The 19446-nt window shown below is 43.2% G+C and overlaps 1 protein-coding gene and 1 pseudogene across 3 annotated transcripts in view; both read left to right on the top strand.

Annotated features, from left to right (window-relative positions):
- Positions 1 to 1178: 1178 nt before the first annotated feature.
- The window catches only part of LOC103893059 (zinc finger protein 878-like), a 66143-nt gene continuing 47875 nt past the window's right edge, over positions 1179 to 19446 (top strand). For all 3 annotated transcript variants that reach the window (XR_010138569.1, XR_008516410.2, XM_024238436.3), the window contains exon 1: positions 1179 to 1281. Coding sequence is in view for 1 of the 3 variants with exons in the window: in XM_024238436.3 (XP_024094204.3) it covers positions 1279 to 1281 (3 nt within the window). In the remaining 2 variants the exon portion in view is untranslated. The remainder of the gene's footprint in view (positions 1282 to 19446) is intronic.
- On the top strand, positions 4352 to 9212 carry LOC129051881 (probable ribosome biogenesis protein RLP24; annotated as a pseudogene).

Consider the following 19446-nt stretch of genomic DNA (forward strand, 5'->3'; position numbering starts at 1 on the left):
AGGGGGAGGTGTTCTGTCATTTCTGAGGTTGGACCTCAGGAGCCTGGGGCCATTTGGAGGGCAGTGTTTTTGGTTTTGGCATGCATAGAGTCACTGGCTTCAGGCTGTAATTTGTACATATGAAGAAAAGCTGTGAAGGTCAGTGTGAGAGAATTGTTTGGAACATCACCTGGTGAAAGGGTTTATGAAGTTGACAGTTTATTTAGGTCAGAAGCTTAAACTGACTCCAAGGGATCGTCTCCTGCTGTTGAAAATGAAGTTCTGGAAGGAGGGAGTGTTCCCATACTGCGAGGAGAGTTGGTAGATGTGTGAGGAAGCTTTGTCCATGCCTCATCCCCTATTCCTGTCCCCCTCGAGGACATCTGTCTCTCTTTCCTGGTCTAGTCGTGCCTGGCCTGGTCTCGGTTCCCCTCCTGCTCTGAGGCAAACAGATCGCCTCATCAGACACTGAGTCTGGAATTCCCTGCATACACTTGTGACCTGATGTAGGAGGAAGGAGCAGAGAAAGCCCATTGAGTGAAGGAGAGGTCAGTACCCTTTCTAAAGTTCAGGAAAGAGGCCAGGCGCGGCGGCTCACGTAATCCCAGCACTTTGGGAGGCCGAGGCGGGCGGATCACCTGAGGTCAGGAGTTCGAGACCAGCCTGACTAACATGGTGAAACCCTGTCTCTACTAAAAATAACAAAAATTAGCTGGGCGTGGTGGCAGGTGCCTGTAATCCCAGCTACTCAGGAGGCTGAGGCGGGAAAATCGCTTGAACCCGGGAGACAGAGGTTGCAGTGGGCCGAGATCGCGCCATTGCACCTTCAGCCTGGGCGACAAGAGTGAAACTCCGTCTCAATTAATCAATCAACCAATCAATCATATATATATGAAGTTCAGGAAAGTTTGGCGGAAATGCAGATATCCAAGAATCAGGGCACAGGGAGGGAGGTGGGCCTTAAAGAGGAAGTGAATAGAACCGGTCTGGTTCTGCAGGGCCCCGTTATCCCGGGCTTCTGCTGTCGCTCAGGGCTCTGAAGGCGAGGCGGGGAGCACGGTCCAATCAGGAGCGCCGGGGCGGGGCCCTGCCAACTTTTTTGGGGGAAGGAGACGGCTGCACGCCCGCGGTCTCTTTGTTGCTGTGCTAACGACCGTTGGAACCCTCTTTTCCGGCTCTTGGAACGCTCGGCTCTGAGAGGCTCCAGGTTTCTCCGCCAGAGCTCCTGTCGCTCTGTCACTTGAGCTGTGTTCCTCTCTAGTCACAAGAGCCTTGGGGAAGACAGTTGGAAGCTCAGACATGGTGAGTGTGTAGGGCCAGGCGTCCTGAGACGGGGGCGAAGGACTTGTTAGAACCTGCTGGAACCGGCTGTGGCAGGACCCGGGCCTCCCCGCGGCGACTCCGGGGTCTGTGGGGCTGGGCCGGCAGCCGGGACCCGGGGCATCCTGTCTCGTCCCTTCGCAGCGACTGCGGCCCCGGCCCCGGAGCCCTCTTTGAGCAGCTCCGCGTCTTCAGCCGCGGGTCTCCTCAGATTGTGCTGGGCCATGAGGAGGATTATGGGGGGAATCCCGTCTCGCGTGTAGGGTTCTTGCGTCAGAAAAGCGGTGGTCTGTGGGGTCCCCAGTCGTCTTTTCTCCTCTTAAAAGTTAAAATGGCCGGGCGCGGTGGCTCACGCCTGTAATCCCAGCACTTTGGGGAGGCCAAGGCAGGTGGATCACCTGAGGTCAGGAGTTCGAGACCAACCTGACTAACATGGAGAAACCCCGTCTCTACTAAAAATACAAAATTAGCCGGGCATGGTGGCGCGTGCCTGTAATCCCAGCTACTCGGGAGACTGAGGCAGGAGAATCGCTTGAACCCGGGAGGCGGAGGTTGCGGTGAGCCTAGATCCCGCCATTGCACTCCAGCCTGGGCAACAAGAGTAAAACTCTGTCTTAAAAAAAAAAAAAAAAAGAGGCACTGATAAAAATTCAAGAGTTTGTGCAAATGGGAATTCATGAATGAGAATCACGCAGTTATGGTTTGTGGTTTGTTACCAGAAACATTTGGAAATATTGCAGTTGAGTTGGATTTCAGTGCCCTTAGGTAGGACCTTAGTGCACTACACACACTTCAGTCTGTTTACTTGTTTAAATTTTTTCAGGCTGTCCACATGGACTGGTTTCTCCCTCCATTTTCCAAATCTGTGGGATGCAGGGTCTCACATCCTCCCTGCTATGACCCCAGCCTAACTCTTTAAAGGCTTGCAGTAGCATCTTACATTTTCAATTCCCTTCCCACATTTCCAAACATTAACTCCCCTTCTCCAATTCACAGTATTTTCAACTATTTGTACTTTTTTTTTTTTTTTTTTTTTTTTTTAAAGATGGAGTCTCACTCTGTCACCTAGGCTGGAGTGCAATGGTGTGATCTTGGTCGCTGCAACCTCTGCCTTCTGGGTTCAAGCGATTCCCCCAGAGCAGCTGGGATTACAGGCGTCCACCACCATGCCCGGTTAATTTTTGTATTTTTAGTAGGGTTTCACCAGGTTGGCCAGGCTGATCTCGAACTCCTGACCCCAAGTGATCCACCCGCCTCGGCCTCCCAAAGTGCTGGGATTACAGGCGTGAGCCAGCGTGTCCGGCCTATTTGTTCTTCATTGTACAATATATTTATCCTTTCCTTCAAATAGATGACGTATTTTAATGGCTTATTAATTTTTTTTAACAGAGAAATATGATTCCACAGGACAATGAAAACCCACCCCAACAGGGTGAAGCAAATCAAAATGTATGTGGGGTACACAGTGCAGTGGGGAATGACACAATACAATGTTGATGAGAAACCGTCATTGAGCACATCAGTGAGCAGGATGGCAGTGGGGTTTTGACAACTACAAGTGTCATATACCCACCAGTTTTGTTTATGGTTTTGTTTTTGTTCTGAGACAGGATTTCACTCTTGTTGCCCAGGCTGGAGTGCATGAGTGACTTTTAAAAATATTTCTATTTCTGAACATTTCACATAAGAGGAAAGTAGAAAATAACCTCGTGACACTCCAGTGAAAAAAAAACCCTTGTTCCTTTCCTCCTATTATCTTTCCTTAGGGCACAAACACCTGCTCAGAATATCTTGCACTTGAGGTTTTGTTACCTGAAAGAAGGTTGTGAGTGTGAGCTGTCCAGGTCCTTGGCATTTTGAACAAATAATTGAACAAAACTCACTAGCAAAGTAACTAACGAAACACTGGAAGGAAGCAAGGAGAGGAAAGCAGAGATTTATTAAAGGGAGAACGCACTCCAAGATGGGAGTGGGCCCAGCAAGTGACTCAAAGGCCCAGTTACAAAGTTTTCTAGGTTTTAAGTACTCTTTTTGAGGTCCCTTTTGGCTACCCCTTCTCTTGATGTAGGATTTGGTCCTGGATGAAAGATTTGATCCGTGGCTAATTAAAGGCTGAGGTTAATTGGTGCCCTATGCAGATACACTTTTCCTTTCCATCTGAGAAGGTGGAAGGGGAAGGGTTGTAGAGAGAGTAGTCTTTGATCTCCTGGGTGAGATGGGGTTTTTCCTTTTGGTTTAGCTTTTGGAAGTTGGCGTTAATTGGCCTTAGGTTCCCTGCCCCCAGACCCAGGTGTTTTCCTTTTGATCCAGCTTTGGGAAGTCAGCACGAATTGGCCTTAGATTCCCTCACCCCAGACTTTGGTGTTTTTCCTTGATTCAGCTTTAGGAATTCGGCACAAATTGACCTTAAGTTCCCTGCCTCCAGACACACTGTTCTCTTGCCTCAGTTCCCCTTTGGAAACTTTGTGGGGTGATGTGTCTTCAGGAGCCGCCTCCTAGCTTTCCCTGGTATTGGGTTTTAGAACTGCCTGGGACTACCCCAACATGCCCACACTTGCCATGTCTCTAGGAGGGTTTAGAGAGTATCACCCCAGGGGTCACTATTCTCACAAGTTAGCATGTGGTATGGAGGTGGGGCCTCCAAAGGGAGCCACTGAATTTTCCGGGGTGAAAGGAGATGACTGGTACACTCTTCATCTAGTTAGCCAACTCCCTGCCATGCTCAGCTTTTCTCCAACTCCAGTTTCCATTACTTTGAAACATGTGGCTGGTCAGCCAGTGGGATGGTACTATTGAAGGAAAAGAGAAATGATTCCTGTCCTCTGGATTCTCTCAGACTAGTGAATGAGAAATATGATTCCACAGGACAATGAAAACCCACCCCAACAGGGTGAAGCAAATCAAAATGTATGTGGGGTACACAATGCAGTGGGGAATGACACAATACAGTGTTGATGAGAAACCGTCATTGATCACATCAGTGAGCAGGATGGCAGTGGGTTTTTGACAACTACAAGTGTCATATACCTCCTGGGTTCAAGCAATTCTCCTGGGTTCAAGCAATTCTCCTGCCTCAGCCTCCTGAGTAGCTGTGGTTACAGGTGCATGCTACCATGGCCAGCCGATTTTTGTATTTTTAGTAGAGATGGGGTTTCACCATGTTGGCCAGGCTTGTCTCGAACTCCTGACCTCAGATGCTCCACCTGCTTTGGCCTCCCAGAGTGCTGGGATTACAGGCATGAACCACCACACCCGGACCAACAGTCTTATTTATTTATGTATTTATTTATTTTTTGAGATGGAGTCTTACTCTTGCCCAGGCTGGAGTGCAATGGTGTGATCTTGGCTCACTGCAATCTCTGTCTCCCGGATTCAAGTGATTCTCCTGCCTTAGCCTCCCAAGTAGCTGGGATTGCAGGTGCCTGCCACCACGCCCGGATAATTTTGTATTTTAGTAGAGATGGGGTTTCACCATGTTGGTCAGGCTGGTCTCGAACTCCTGACTTCAGGTGATCCACCCGCCTTGACCTCCCATAGTGCTGGGATTACAGGCGCGAACCACTGCGCCCGGTCTATACCTACCAGTCTTACACAGAAGAGTTTCACTGCCCTAAAAATCTCTTGTGCTTCGTGTAGTCATCACACTCCCCTCCCTCTCTTCCACTAACCCCTTAATCCCTGGCACAACCGATGATTTTATTGCCTCTAGAGTTTTGCCTTGTCCAGAATGTTATGTACTTGGAATCATGTTGTAAGTAGCCATTTCGTCCTGTTCGTTTCATGTAAAAATACACATTTAAAGTATCTTTGTGTCTATGTGGCTTGATAACAGATTTATTATTTCTTTATTTTACAAAATTTTAAAGAGATGGGGTTTCACTGTGTTGCCCAGTGTGGTTGGTGGATCACGAACTCAGAAGTTTGAGACCAGCCTGGCCAACATAGTGAAACCCCGTCTCTATAAAAATACAAAAAAATTAGCTGGGCGTGGTGGCAGGCACCTCTAATCCCACCTACTCAGGAGGCTGAGGCAGGAGAATCTCTTGAACCCAGGAGGCAGAGGTTGCAGTGAGCTGAGATCGCTCCATTGCACTCCAGCCTGGGTGACAAGAGTGAAACTCCGTCTCAAAAAAATAAATAAAAAATAAAAATTACATTTGGCCAGATTCCTGTGATCTCAGCACTTTGGGATTTACCCTATACCTATTTGGGCACACAAATCCTGTAACTGGGGGTAACCCCCTTAGGGAGTGAGGAGAATCATGGAAGTTAGGAGTGGTAATTTATTACATATGTAGATAATAATGTTTTGTGTATATTAGGTTAAATAGTATAAATATTGTGATTGCTAGATTTACATAAATTGATAGGTTGGGATTGTGAGAGAAGGATTAGATGTTAAAATTGTGATTATTCAATTTATTGTGAGCAATTGCCAAACAGGCCAAGATATTTCAGAGCTGTGTTTGGTTAAGGTCCCGTTATCCAATCTCCCATAGTGTTGCAATCTCCCATAGTATATTTAAGTCTGTTGATGGGTAGACTTGAAATAAAATGGAGATTGGTGCTAGTTTTTGTCATGTAAGGACAATTACACTTGATATTAGTGAGACCCCTTGCACTACTTCAGAAGTGAAAGGGGGATAGTCCTAATTTTATCACCAGTGCTATGATAATTATAAGGGATGCTATTTGGTTTAGAGCTTTTGTGATTGTTCATTGTCTGGAGTATATCATATTGTTGATGATAGCTACTAGGATCTACTAGTATTAGAGATGCAGTTGCTTATGTAAGGAAATACTTTGGTGGTGGCTTCTGTGGAGCAGGCACTTTTCAGTTAGAATGGGGATAATGGCTAGCATATTTCTAACCTCATTCAGATTAGGAGCCAATGTAAGTCCATTATCATAATCAGAGTCTCTGTGAAAATAATGTAAAGAGAATAGTGAGGAGATGTAGGGGATGAATTCGAATAGGAAGGATAGAAACTGACATTTTCAAGGTATGGGCTGGGTAGTTTATTTAGCTTACCCTACTGTAGGATATGGTGTCCTAGGTACCATGGAGAATCTGGAATTCTCAGGAGTGGGTTCAGTTCTAGTAATAAGAGAGTTTAAACCTCTATAATTTATTCTATTAAAATAACCATTCTATCATACATATTTTTTATGTTTGTAGTGGGATACTAGATATTAGGATGGGCATTGAGATATATCATACACACAGGACTCATGTCTGGGGTAAACAGTTTTTTCACAGAAGATGCTTAAGTTGGGCATTTGGTCGGTGGGGACCCGCTCGGGTTCAACATGCGTATTGGGAAGTGTTATTTCTGTTTGGGGCCCATCTACCCTGGCCGTGGCATGATGTTCTTCTGCAACAATTACAAGGTGTTCAGATTTTGTAAATCTAAATGTCATAAAAACTTTAAAAAGAAGTGCAGTCCTCACAAGTTTAGGTGGACGAAATTATTCCGGAAAGCAGCTAGTAAAGAGCTTACAGTGGACAATTCATTTGAATTTGAAAAACATAGAATTGAACCTATCAAATATCAGCAAGAGCTATGGAATAAAACTATTGATGCAATGAAGAGAGTTGAAGAGATCAAACAAATGGCAAGCTAAATTTATAATGAACGGATTGAAGAAAAACAAAGAGCTACAGAAAGTTCAGGATATCAAAGAAGTCAAGCAAAACATCCATCTTACCCTAGCCCCTTTTGCAGGCAAAGAGAAGCAGTTGGAAGAGAAAATGGTACAGCATTTACAACAGGATGTGGACATGGAAGATGCTTCTTAAAAATCTCTGTAACCGTTTCTTTATGTATATTTGAAAAAGCCCCTTGGAGAATCAGAACTGCTAAATTCTTAGTTTATTTTTTACATAAGGTCACTTAAATGAAAAGTGATTAAAATATATTTTTCCTACGTTACTATCTACAAGACATCAGATATTACGGATGTTAGATTGCATCTCAGTGTTAAATTTTCACTGATAGATGTACTTATGTAAAAATCATGAAAATTATGCTTATAACTATAGAAGTGAATTGTGGATTTAAATGGTTATGCTGTTTGGATAATGGCACACTGGCAGCATTTGTGTAATAACTGATGGCAAAAATTCATGGCTAGTGATGTACAAAATAAAATATTACGTGGAGTAAAATAATTCACTCTAAGTTATAGAAGGGGAATACAACAAGGAACTAACAATTTGTATGACAGTGTCAAATATTATTTTGATTTTAGTATTTACTGTTTTGGTTTATTTGCATCTTAGAAGAGCATAATGGCATTGTTTGATGAAGCCTCATTATGCTGGACTGTTTTGACCTGTTTAATTGTTCTGATAGGTAGTTGTGGATATTGGGGATGAGAACTGAACAATCTTTGCCTGAAATGGCACTGCTCTCTAGAATTTCCACTTTGGAGAATACTCAGAACTTGTGATTCCTGGTAGAACAACTTTATTTTTCTAGACTAGCAACGATCTAGAAGCAGAGGAATCTCATTGCCTTTTAAAATCTATTATGTGGTTTTCTTTTAAAAAGCTCTTGTTTTTGGAAAGTAGAATTTAGGGGAAAATATCTGTTCATTATTTGCATGTAAAACCAGTTTAAAAGTAAGAAAAAAAAAGAAGATGCATAAGTTGATCATACCGAAATCATGGGTATGATACCTGAAACCTGAATTCATCAGAATAAAATTGTTTTTTTCATTTTTCTTTTTTTTTTTTGAGTTGGAGTCTCACTCTGTCGCCCAGGCTGGAGTGCAGTGGTGTGATCTTGGCTCACTGCATGCTCCGCCTCCTGGGTTCACGCCATTCTCCTGTCTCAGCCTCCCGTGTAGCTGGGACTATAGGTGCCCACGACCACGCCTGGCTAATTTTTTGTATTTTTAGTAGAGACGGGGTTTTGTCGCGTTAGCCAGGATGGTCTCATTTTCCTGACCTCGTGATCTGCCCGCCTTGGCCTCCCCAAGTGCTGGGATTACAGGCGTGAGCCCAGCCTTTTTCTTTTTCTTCTTTTTTTTTTTTTTTTTTTTTTTTTTGAGATAGAGTCTTGCTCTGTCGCCCAGGCTGTAGTGCAGTGGCGTGATCTCGACTCAGTCCAACCTCCGCCTCCCGGGTTCAAGCAATTCTCATGCCTCGGCCTCTCCAGCAGCTGGAATTACAGGCACGCACCACGATGCCTGGCTAAGTTTTGTATTTTTAGTAGAGACGGGGTTTCACCATGTTGCCTAGGTTGGTCTCGAACTCCTGGCATCAAGTGATCTGCTCGCCTTGGCCTCCCAAAGTGCTGGGATTACAGGCGTGAGCCACCGTGCCTGGCCTAAAATTGTTAATAGAAGTGTTTTAGTAACAAAATTGTGTATATTTCTAGTGTGAATATATCATGTAATGCTCCTAGTAAAATGATAGTAGTTAGGGCATTTATTATATTAATATTACTGTATTCTGCAATGAAAAATAGGGATAGTAGACGTTGAAGGCCAAGACTAGTTCTGATTTGCCTTCTTTTGAGTGGAATGGGGCTCAATTAGTTTCCACTAGCATTGAAATGAATCCTACTATGGCCAGGGGCTGTGATGATAAAATTATCCAAATTCTTGTATGATAAGAGTTGATAAAGCGAATGACCCAGTTATCAAGAAAACTAGGCTGGGCGCGGTGGCTCACACCTGTAATCTCAGCACTTTGGGAGGCTGAGGCAGGCGGATCACGAGGTCAGGAGATTGAGACCATCCTGGCTAACACAGTGAAACCCCATCTCTACTAAAAATACAAAAAATTAGCCGGGCATGGTGGCGGGCGCCTGTAGTCCCAGCTACTCGGGAGGCTGAGGCAGGAGAATGGCATGAACCCGGGAGGTGGAGCTCGCAGCGAGCGGAGATAGTGCCACTGCACTCTAGCCTGGGCGACAGAGTGAGACTCCATCTAGAAAAGAAAAGAAAACTGATAGAGTAATGGCTAAGGCAACTTTTTTTTTTTTTTTTTTTTTTTGAGACAGAGTCTTGCACTGTCCCCTGGGCTGGAGTGCAATGGTGCAATCTTGGCTCACTGCAACCTCTGCCTCCCAGGTTGAAGCGACTCTCGTGCCTCAGCCTCCTGAGTAGTTGGGATTACAGGCATGTGCCACCACACCCAGCTAATTTTTTGTATTTTTAGTAGAGATGGGGTTTCACCATGTTGGTCAGACTGTTCTCAAACTCCTGACCTCAGGTGATCCCCGCCCCTGCCCAGGCCTCCCAAAGTGCTGGGATTACAGGTGGGAGCCACTGTGCCCAGCGTAAGGCAACTTCTTATGGGATTGTCTGGGCTACTGCTTGGAGTGTGCCAATTAGTGCATATTTTGAACTGGATATTCGTCCTGATCAGAAAATGGAGTAGATGGCTAAACTTGATGTGGCTAGAATAAATAATATTCCTGTATTTATATTAAGAAATGGAGGTTAGGGAGAGGGATTCATATGCTAGGGTCAGGGCGAGGTAGGTGTGATGGTATAAAGGAGGATGGATGGATGGCGTTAGTGGTTGTAGTGGTTCTTCTTTTTCTTTCTTTTTTTTTTTTTTGAGATGGAGTTTCACTCTTGTTGCCCATGCTAGAGTACAGTGGCGCAATCTGGGCTCACCACAACCTCTGCCTCCCAGGTTCAAGCTATTTGAGATGCTTGTTTCCCGGTGCTGTAAAGAAATAGCATTTGAACATACATTTAATTTTTTTAGGAGGGCCATTTTAATACTTTCTGCAGAAAGGGTACATTTGTTAGCAGTTTTGTTATGAGAGTATACTGAACAAAGGAGATAGGGTTATTTATAACCTGACTCGTCCGCTTTACTGCTGTGTTTGGTTTACATTGGCTGAAATGGGACCTCATATTTTGTATTTGTTCTGATTGGCTAGTAACTTAGAACTTTTTTTTTTTGAGGCGGAGTCTTGCTCTGTCACTCAGGCTGGAGTGCAGTGGCGCCATCTCAGCTCACTGCAAGCTCCACCTCCCGGGTTCATGCCATTCTCCTGCCTCAGCCTCCCGAGTAGCTGGGACTACAGGCACCCGCCACCACACCCGGTTAATTTTTGTATTTTTAGTAGAGACGGGGTTTCACCGTGTTAGCCAGGATGGTCTCGATCTCTTGACCTTGTATCTGCCCACCTCAGCCTCCCAAAGTGCTGGGATGACAGGCGTGAGCCACCATGCCCAGCCGTAACTTAGAACTATTTAAAGAGGCAAAGGCAGAGGAGAATAAAGGAAGGAAGAAGTAACTCGTGGAATGTTGAGAAAGGAAAAACACGTTTAAAGAAGAGGAACAGGCTACGACTTAATGTTTGGTTGGACCAGTATAAGCATGCCAGGGCAAGTATTTAGGCTAACTTGTGGGAGTTAAGAATATAAAGTTGCCAAGACCAGCTCGGTCGGGGAGACCCTAACCCAGCTGCGCTAGAGGAATTAAAGACACCACACACACCAAAATATAGAGGTGTGAGGTGGGAAATCAGGGGTCTCACAGCCTTCAGAGCTGAGAGCCCCGAACAGAGATTTATCCACATATTTATTAACAGCAAACCAGTCATTAGCGTTGTTTCTATAGATATTAAATTAACTACAAGTATCCCTTATGGGAAACAAAGGGATGAGCCAAATTAAAGGAATAGGTTGGGCTAGTTAACTGCAGCAGGAGTATGTCCTTAAGGCACAGATAGCTCATGCTATTATTTGCGGCTTAAGAATGCCTTTAAGCGGTTTTCCGCCCTGGGCAGGCCAGGTGTCCTTGCCCTCATTCCAGTAAACCCACAACCTTCCAGCTTGGGTGTTAGGGCCATCATGAACATGTTACAGTGCTGCAGAGATTTTGTTTATGGCCAGTTTTGGGGCCAGTTTATGGCCAGATTTTGGGGGGCCTGCTCCCAACATGTCCCCTTTCTTTGATTTGCAAATCGACAAAATCAAGGGCAGCTTTGTCACAGTGAGCTACTTCTCACAGGAGTCAGGATCCACGTCTGCAGACTATACAAAGACAACACAGATTAAAAGCACAATCATCATTGAAATCACAGAACTTCCAAGTGTTTTTATCCATTTTCAGCTCCTTTAAGCACTCCAGTTCCTGGCATTAAGGTCAGGTGTGCCTGGGATGCTTTAAATATTTGTTCTTTTCGTTTTGCAATATCCAAGTTTCTAGAGTGTCCTTCTAGATGCTTTTTTATCCTTTCCCAAATTTTGATCTTATTAAGAGCCATTAATAGTTTCCACAAATCCTTATGTTTAGCTCCTACAGTGGGCCATATCATTTGAGGTTGAGGTGCCACTATACCGCCATGGTTCCAGATAATAGGAACTCTTGCCGTACTTCTTATCATTTCTACCGTCTGACCGTTTTGTTCAGATCAGCTGAACATAGTGTGGCCGTGGCTTGCAGACTGAGAGGTGCAGTTTAAGCTAAACATCCCCTTAGGGGACCAATTGATAATGATTCCATAGGAATTGTTGTGCAGCACCTCTGCCTGTTCTGCAATGCAATCTTCTTAAACAAGTACATTCATTTTTTCTAACTGGGTCCGATCCTGTTTACAAATAGGTTTTTGAGGGCGGTATGCCTCAATTATGGGAGCAGATTTATTATGGTAAATACTGAGACCAGAAAGCATGTGTAACTGTGTCATAGAGTGATTACATCCAGGCATTATTACCAGTCAAGATTGATAAATATGCCCAGTAATTGTTCTCTGTGTCAGCCCTTATTGAAGGAATACTCAAGGTAGTGGTGATAACCGCTATCATAGCTACCATTAAATTATTCATTGTGACTGGTTGTCCCGCTTTCCTCAGGTTTTCTTCCGCTGTCTGTGACAGCTTCTTGATCTGTCCCCAGGTGGGTGGCTGTGTTCGATGGGTGTTGCTTGTGACAGTTGGGGTCTTCCTCAGCATCAGTCTCGACATGGCTGCAACCGAGGGGTCCCCGGGATCCTCTCGGAGTCTCTTCCTCAGCATCTGGCTCATGATAAGGTTTCAGGTGTCTTGATAGGACCCAAATCGGCTGTTAATTTTGGTCTGGAGAAACACAAGCATAACCTCTACTCCAAGTTATTATTTTACCTATTTCCCAACTTTTTGTTATTGAATCTCTCCACCAAATCAGTTGTTCTGCTTCTGTCTTTGCAGCTGGTTTCTGTAGATGCTTTTCAGTTGCTGATAACATCTGGCCTTTGGGCAGGTTCAAAACATTTAATGTTAATAATGCTAGGTTCAGTTGTATCTGTGGGGTTCCAGATTCTCTATTTCCCCCTTTCTGCTTTTGCAACTGCTGTTTTAGGGAAAGATTCATTCTTTCCACTATGGCTTGTCCTTGAATTGTATGGGGTGATAGTAATGTGTTTAATACTCCACATAGAGAAAAATGTAGCTAGAGCTTGGCTAGTATAGCCTGGGGCATTATCTGTTTTAATAGAAGCTGGAATGCCCATCACCACAAAACACTGCAAAAGATGTTGTTTAACACAGGCGGAAGACTCTCCTGTTTGGCAAGTAGCCCAGACAAAGTGAGAAAAGGTGTCCACACATAGATGTGGGCACCAAATGCGGGAATATGTGTGACATCCATTTGCCAAAGAGAGTTAGGTTCCAATCCTTGAGGATTAACTCCTCCTGTAAAAGATGAGGAATGTACCATTTGATAAGTTGGGCATTGCTGGATAATAGCTTTAGCTTCTTTCCAGGTAATGCTGTATCTGTGTTTGAGACCAGAGGCATTAACATGGGTTAAATTGTGAAAGTCTCTAGCATTAGGTATTGCAGTAGCGATTAGGCGATCAGCCATTTGATTCCCTTCAGTCAAAGGTCCTGGAAGAGGTGTACGAGCCCTAATGTGAGTGATGTAAAAAGGGTGCATTCTACTCCTAACTGCTGTTTGCAGTTGGGTAAATAAAGTCATCAGTTGTTCATCTGTATGAAATCGTAACTGAGCATTTTCAATTAACTGTGTGGAATGAACCATGTATGAAGAATAAGAAATCACATTAATAGGCATATCAAAAGCAGTCAATACCTCACTTACAGCTACAAGCTCTTGCTTTTTGAGCTGAAGTATAGGGCATCTGGAAAACTTTACTTTTTGAGCCAGAACAAGAAGCTTTACCATTACTAGACCCATCTGTAAAACAACAAAAATGCTTAGCAGGCTGCAGGTTGTTTACTGCAGGAATTGTAAATGTAAACCGTTCACAGTTTTGCTCAGCTAAAGGGATAGTAAAGAAACAGTCTTTTAAATCTATGACTATTAAAGGCCAATTTTTTGGAATTATAGTAGGAGAAGGCAATCCTGGCTGTAATGCTCCCATAGGTTGTATAACTGAATTGATGGCTCTTAAGTCAGTTAACATTCTCCATTTACCTGATTTTTTTCTTAATTATGAAAACTGGAGAATTCCAAGGGGAAAATGTTAGAGCTATGTGTCTATTTTCTAATTGTTCAGTAACTAATTTCTCTAAAGCCTCCAGTTTCTCTTTACTTAGCGGCCATTGTTGTATCCAAATTGGCTTATCTGTTAACCATTTTAAAGGTATAGGTTCTGGAGGCTTGACAATGGCCACCATCAAAAATGATATCCTAATCTTTGGCGGGAACTTTCTTTCCTCTTGAAGTGGTTCTTTCAAACCTTGCAAATTTTTTTCTAGTCTCATACCAGGGACATACCCCCTTTCCTGCATTGTTTGTTGACTTTGAGGGCTATATAATTGTTCTGGAATTAGAACTTGTGCTCCCCATTGTAATAAATCTCTCCCCCATAAATTTATAGGTACAGAAGTTATAATTGGTTGAATAGTACCAGTTTGTCCATCGGGCCCTTCACAATGCAAAATATAACTACTTTGATATACTTCAGGGGCTTTACCAACTCCAACTATGTTAAATTGAGCAGATTGAATTGGCCACGTGGACGGCCAGTGCTGTAGAGAAATGACTGAAATGTCCGCTCCTGTATCTACCAAACCTTTAAATTTCTTTCCCTGAATAGTTATTTCACAGGTAGGATGTTTATCAGTAATTTGATTTACCCAATAAGCTGCTTTGCCTTGTTGATTTGTGCTTCCAAATCCTCCGGTTCATTCAATTTCACTTTTTCCCATTTCCACATACGGCACAATCAGGAGCTGTGCTATGTGCGCTCTCCTGGCTTTGCTTTCCAGGGAACAGAAGTAGATACAACAATTTGAATTTCCCCATTATAATCTGAATCAATGACTCCTGTATGTATTTGTATGCCTTTTAAACTTAAACTAGACCTTCCTAAAAGTAATCCTATTGTCCCTACTGGCAAGGGTCCACAGACTCCTGTTGGGACCTTTTGCGGGGTTTCCCCAGGCAGAAGGCTCACAGCTTTTGTGCAGCATAAATCTACTGCAGCACTACCAGCTGTGGCGGGGGACAGACATTGTTCAGGGGTGAGGGAATGGCCTGAGCTAGAAATGCCCCGGTTTAGAATGGGGCCCTCATGGCATTTCCTGAAATCGGGTTCCCTTCTTTATCAAACTTAGCATGACATTGGTTAGCCCAATGTTTTCCTTTTTTACATTTTGGACATATTTCAGAATCAGCAGTTTTCTTTTTTCCCCTATCTGGCGGCCTGACTCGCTGATTTTTTTCTACATTCTTTTTTAGTATGACCATGCTTCCCACAGTTAAGCTCCAGGAAGTGGACTGTTTCCTTTATCCACTCTCAGTCCTGCCATTGCCTATGCCAACAAAGTAGCTTTATGTAGATCACCTCCAATACCATCACAGACCTTGATAAAATCAACTAAATGTGCTTTCCCTCTGATAGGTCACAGAGCAGCCTGGCAATCGGGATTAGCATTGTTGAAAGCTAATAACTGCAACACTATATCCTGAGCCGCCAAATCTGCAATCATCTTTTTAAGAGACTCCTGTAACCGAGCTATAAAATCAACGTCTGGTTCTTTGGATCCCTGTTTTATAGCACTAAAGGAAGGGTATTGTTCTCTACCTGAAGTGATTTTTTTCCAAGCTCTAATGCACACTCCTCTAAGCTGTTCTATGGCATCATCCTGCATGACCAGTTGTGCATCTAAACCAGCCCATCCGCCAACCCCCAAAAGTTGGTCTGCAGTTACATTAATTTGAGGTTGGGCCTGGGCATTGCGAGCAGCCTGAATGGAAGCTGCATCTGCCCACCAAGTTTTAAATTTTAAGAACTGAGCAGGAGTTAGACAAGCTCGAGTAAGAGCATCCCGGTCAGTAGGTATCATCCGACTGGAAACAGCAACATTCTTAAACAGTCCCATTATAAAAGGAGAACCTGATCCATACTGATTTATAGCTTTTTAAAATTCTTTGAGTAACTTAAAAGGAAAAGGCTCAAATGTAGCTGTAATATTTCCCTGTTGATCTTGGGGTGTGTATTCTAACAGGGAACTGCCAAGCCTCTGTATCACCCTCTCCTCTAGCTTGCTGAATTCCTGCCTGAATAGAACTAAGAGTGGTCGCTCGAGGCACTGCTCAAACAGTCACTGGGGCAACTACTTTTCGCCCAGTGTCCTCCAGAAAAGAAAGATCTGGAGAGTCTTTTTCTTGAAAATAATGAGGGGGTACAGAAGGGTAGGGATGAACCTCTCCCTCCTTTCCTGCTTTAGCTGGCAAATAAACCTGGTCTGTAACCTCTTCTGTTACTTCATTATTCTCTCATTCCTCCTCATCATCAGTGTGAAGAGGTTCCAAGGTGAAACGAACCAGACCCCGCACTTGTCCCATTGTTACCCTGAGGCTTCCGAGCTCCCCTTCTTACTCACCATGGGGATTGCTTTAAGAGTACTCGGGTGTCCTCCAGCTAGTTTTCCGTTCCAACCATTGCTCTGGCGACCCTTCAGCCTGCATTCAAGCTCCCACGAATGGACGCCACTTGCCGAGACCAGCTCGGTCGGGGAGACCCTAACCCAGCAGCGCTAGAGGAATTAAAGACACCACATACACCAAAATATAGAGGTGTGAGGTGGGAAATCAGGGGTCTCACAGCCTTCAGAGGTGAGAGCCCCAAACAGAGATTTACCCGCATATTTATTAACAGCAAACCAGTCATTAGCATTGTTTCCATAGATATTAAATTAACTAAAAATATCCCTTATGGGAAACAAAGGGATGGGCCGAATTAAAGGAATAGGTTGGGCTAGTTAACTGCAGCAGGAGCATGTCCTTAAGGCACAGATAGCTCATGCTATTATTTGTGGCTTAAGAATGCTTTTAAGCGGTTTTCCGCCCTGGGTAGGCCAGGTGTTCCTTGCCCTCATTCCAGTAAACCCACAACCTCCCAGCATGGGCGTTAGGGCCATCATGAACATGTTACAGTGCTGCAGAGATTTTGTTTATGGCCAGTTTTGGGGCCAGTTTATGGCCAGATTTTGGGGGGCCTGCTCCCAACATAAAGTATATTGATTTTTTTTTATTATGGCTAGTATATATTTAAGCATGTTAGTATAGGTTTTTGAATAAATTTTGTTTTTAAGAGAAGTTATAATTTAATTAGATGGGGAGGAAAGTCTTTGAAGAGGAACCTCTACTTTACTTTTTACAAAGCGATTCTCCTGCTCGGTCTCCCCAGTAGCTGGGATTACAGGCATGTGCCCCCACACCTGGCTAATTTTGTATTTTTAGTAGAGACGGGGTTTCTCCATGTTGTTCAGGGTGGTCTCAAACTCCTTACTTTGGATGATCTGCCTGCCTCAGCCTCCCAAAGTGCTGGGATTATAGGCATGAGCCACCATGCCCAGCCTGTAGTGGTTCTTTAATGAGCAGCTTTATTGCTTTGGCAAAAGGTTGGAATAATCCATATGAGCCTATGATGTTAGGTCCCTTACAGAGTTGTATGTAACCTAAACTATTCATTCAACAAATGTTAAGATTGCTATAGTGAGAATGGTGGGAAATAAGTAAGAGAAGGTTAATTATAAACTTATTGTTAAGAAGAAGGATTAGTTTATTTTGACTAGTACGTCTTAGTAAAAATCATTTTGAGGTTATATTTTGCTCTGAGGTCACCTCAACTAAAATTTTTAGTTCATTGGATACAATGTTAATACCTGTTAGGTTAATTATTGGGTATATGGACTAATAAATTTAAGTTCCTTAGAGTCTTCTCATCATACTTAAGTATTTCTGCCTCTTCACAGATAGGTCAATTGCACTGATTAAAAGTAAGAGACAGCTAAACCCTCATGTGACCAGTCTTGCAAGTCTCTGTTTCTGGAACAAATGATTATGCTATGCCTGTACAGTCAAGATAATGGCACCATTAAACATGTCACTGGTCAGGCAGTGCCAGTTTTTGGTGATGTTTTTGGTAAACAGGCAGGGTTTGGTTTTGCTGAGTTCCTTTTGTTTTTTAAAATCTTTCCTTAGTGCTTGCCTTTGTTGGCTTAACAATTTGGAGAAAATAATTAGTTTATAGGTTTGCTTAGTTATATTGAGTTGTTTGTTAACTGTCAGTGGATCATCCAAATATGATGGTAACTATGCATTTTTATACATATTTTATTTATTTGAGACAAAGTTTCACTCTTGTTGCTCAGGCTGGAGTGCAGTGGCACCATCTTGGCTCCCTGCAACCTCCGCCTCCTGGGTTCAAGCAATTCTCCTGCCTCAGCCTCCCAAGTAGCTGGGATTACAGGCATGCGCCACCATGCCCAGCTAATTATGTATTTTTACTAGAGATGGGGTTTCACCATGTTGGTCAGGCTGGTCTCGAACTCTTGACTTCAGGTGATCTGCTTGCCTCGGCCTCCCAAAGTGCTGGGATTACAGGCATGAGACACGGTGCCCAGCCTTTATACATATTTTATAGTAGGTTATAGAAGTTCCCTTGTATTCCTGATTATTTCTATTTTGAAGGAGTGTTGAGGTTTGTCACTTTTTTTTTTTTTTGCATGTGTTTAGATTGTGGTTTTTGATGTTTCTGTAACTATTGTGTATTGCATAAGTTGATTTTTGAAATGTAAGCAATGTTGCTTCCATGAATTAAAACCCACTTTGTCATGGGGTACAGATGTTGTCATATATGGGTGGATTCTCTTTGCAATTATATTGCTGCGGCTTTGTGTGTTAACATTTAAAGAGATATTCATGTATAGTATTATAGTCTAGCATTATAATATGCATATATATACACGTTTATATACATGCACACATAAAGTATATATAGTATATAGTCTAGTTATGATAGATAACTGGTAAATATTATATATAACTTGTAATGTGGTATATAGCTGTTGTATATAAATGGCATTATAGTAAACAACTTAAAGTAATATTACATTATAGTATACAAAATTTATATAGTTTTAGTCTCCAGTGTATAGTGGGTTTCATTTCTATGTCAGCCTGCAGAATTATTCAAATACCCTATTCTCATCCTCCCATGAGAACAAAGGATAATCTTACCCTCTTGATGCTACAGTGTGCCATTCAAAAATATTCATGATCATGGATTTAGGAAAGATTCTATGATGTGACAATACAAGCACTAGGAACAAAGAAAAAGTATGTAATTGAGACTGCATTGAAATTTTAAACTTTTTTATGTTTCAAAGGACACCATACCAGCAAGACATTGAAAAGCAACAGCCTGAATGCACCTGATTTTTTTTTATCTCAGTTACTACCAGGATTGGGTCTGGTTATTACTTCTATGAGAGTAATACTGGGAATACCGAGTGCTGTACACTTTAAAAAAAGAGAAGGGGCCGAGCACCGTGGCTTATACCTGTAATCCCAGCACTTTGGGAGGCTGAGGCGGGAGCTCAGGAGTTCAAGACTGCCCTCAAGAACACAGTAAACCCCATGTCTACCAAAAATACAAAAAATTACCTGGGGGTGGTGGTGCATGCCTTTGGTCCCAGCTACTCATGAGGCTGAGGTAGGAGGATCATTTGAGCCTGGAAGGTGGAAGTTACAGTGAGCTGAGATGATGCCACTACACCCCACCCTGGGCTACAGAGCAAGACTCTGTCTCAAAACAAGGAAGAGAAACTTGATGAATTATCATGGGTTGAGGAAATGGAACTTGATTGAATATCAAGTTTTGGGGGGATTCTCCCTGAACTTCCTTAGAAGAATTTTTGATGTAACTGGGCTCTGCA

This window comes from Pongo abelii, chromosome 20, assembly GCF_028885655.2.
Source record: "Pongo abelii isolate AG06213 chromosome 20, NHGRI_mPonAbe1-v2.0_pri, whole genome shotgun sequence".
Taxonomy (NCBI): Eukaryota; Metazoa; Chordata; class Mammalia; order Primates; family Hominidae; genus Pongo; species Pongo abelii.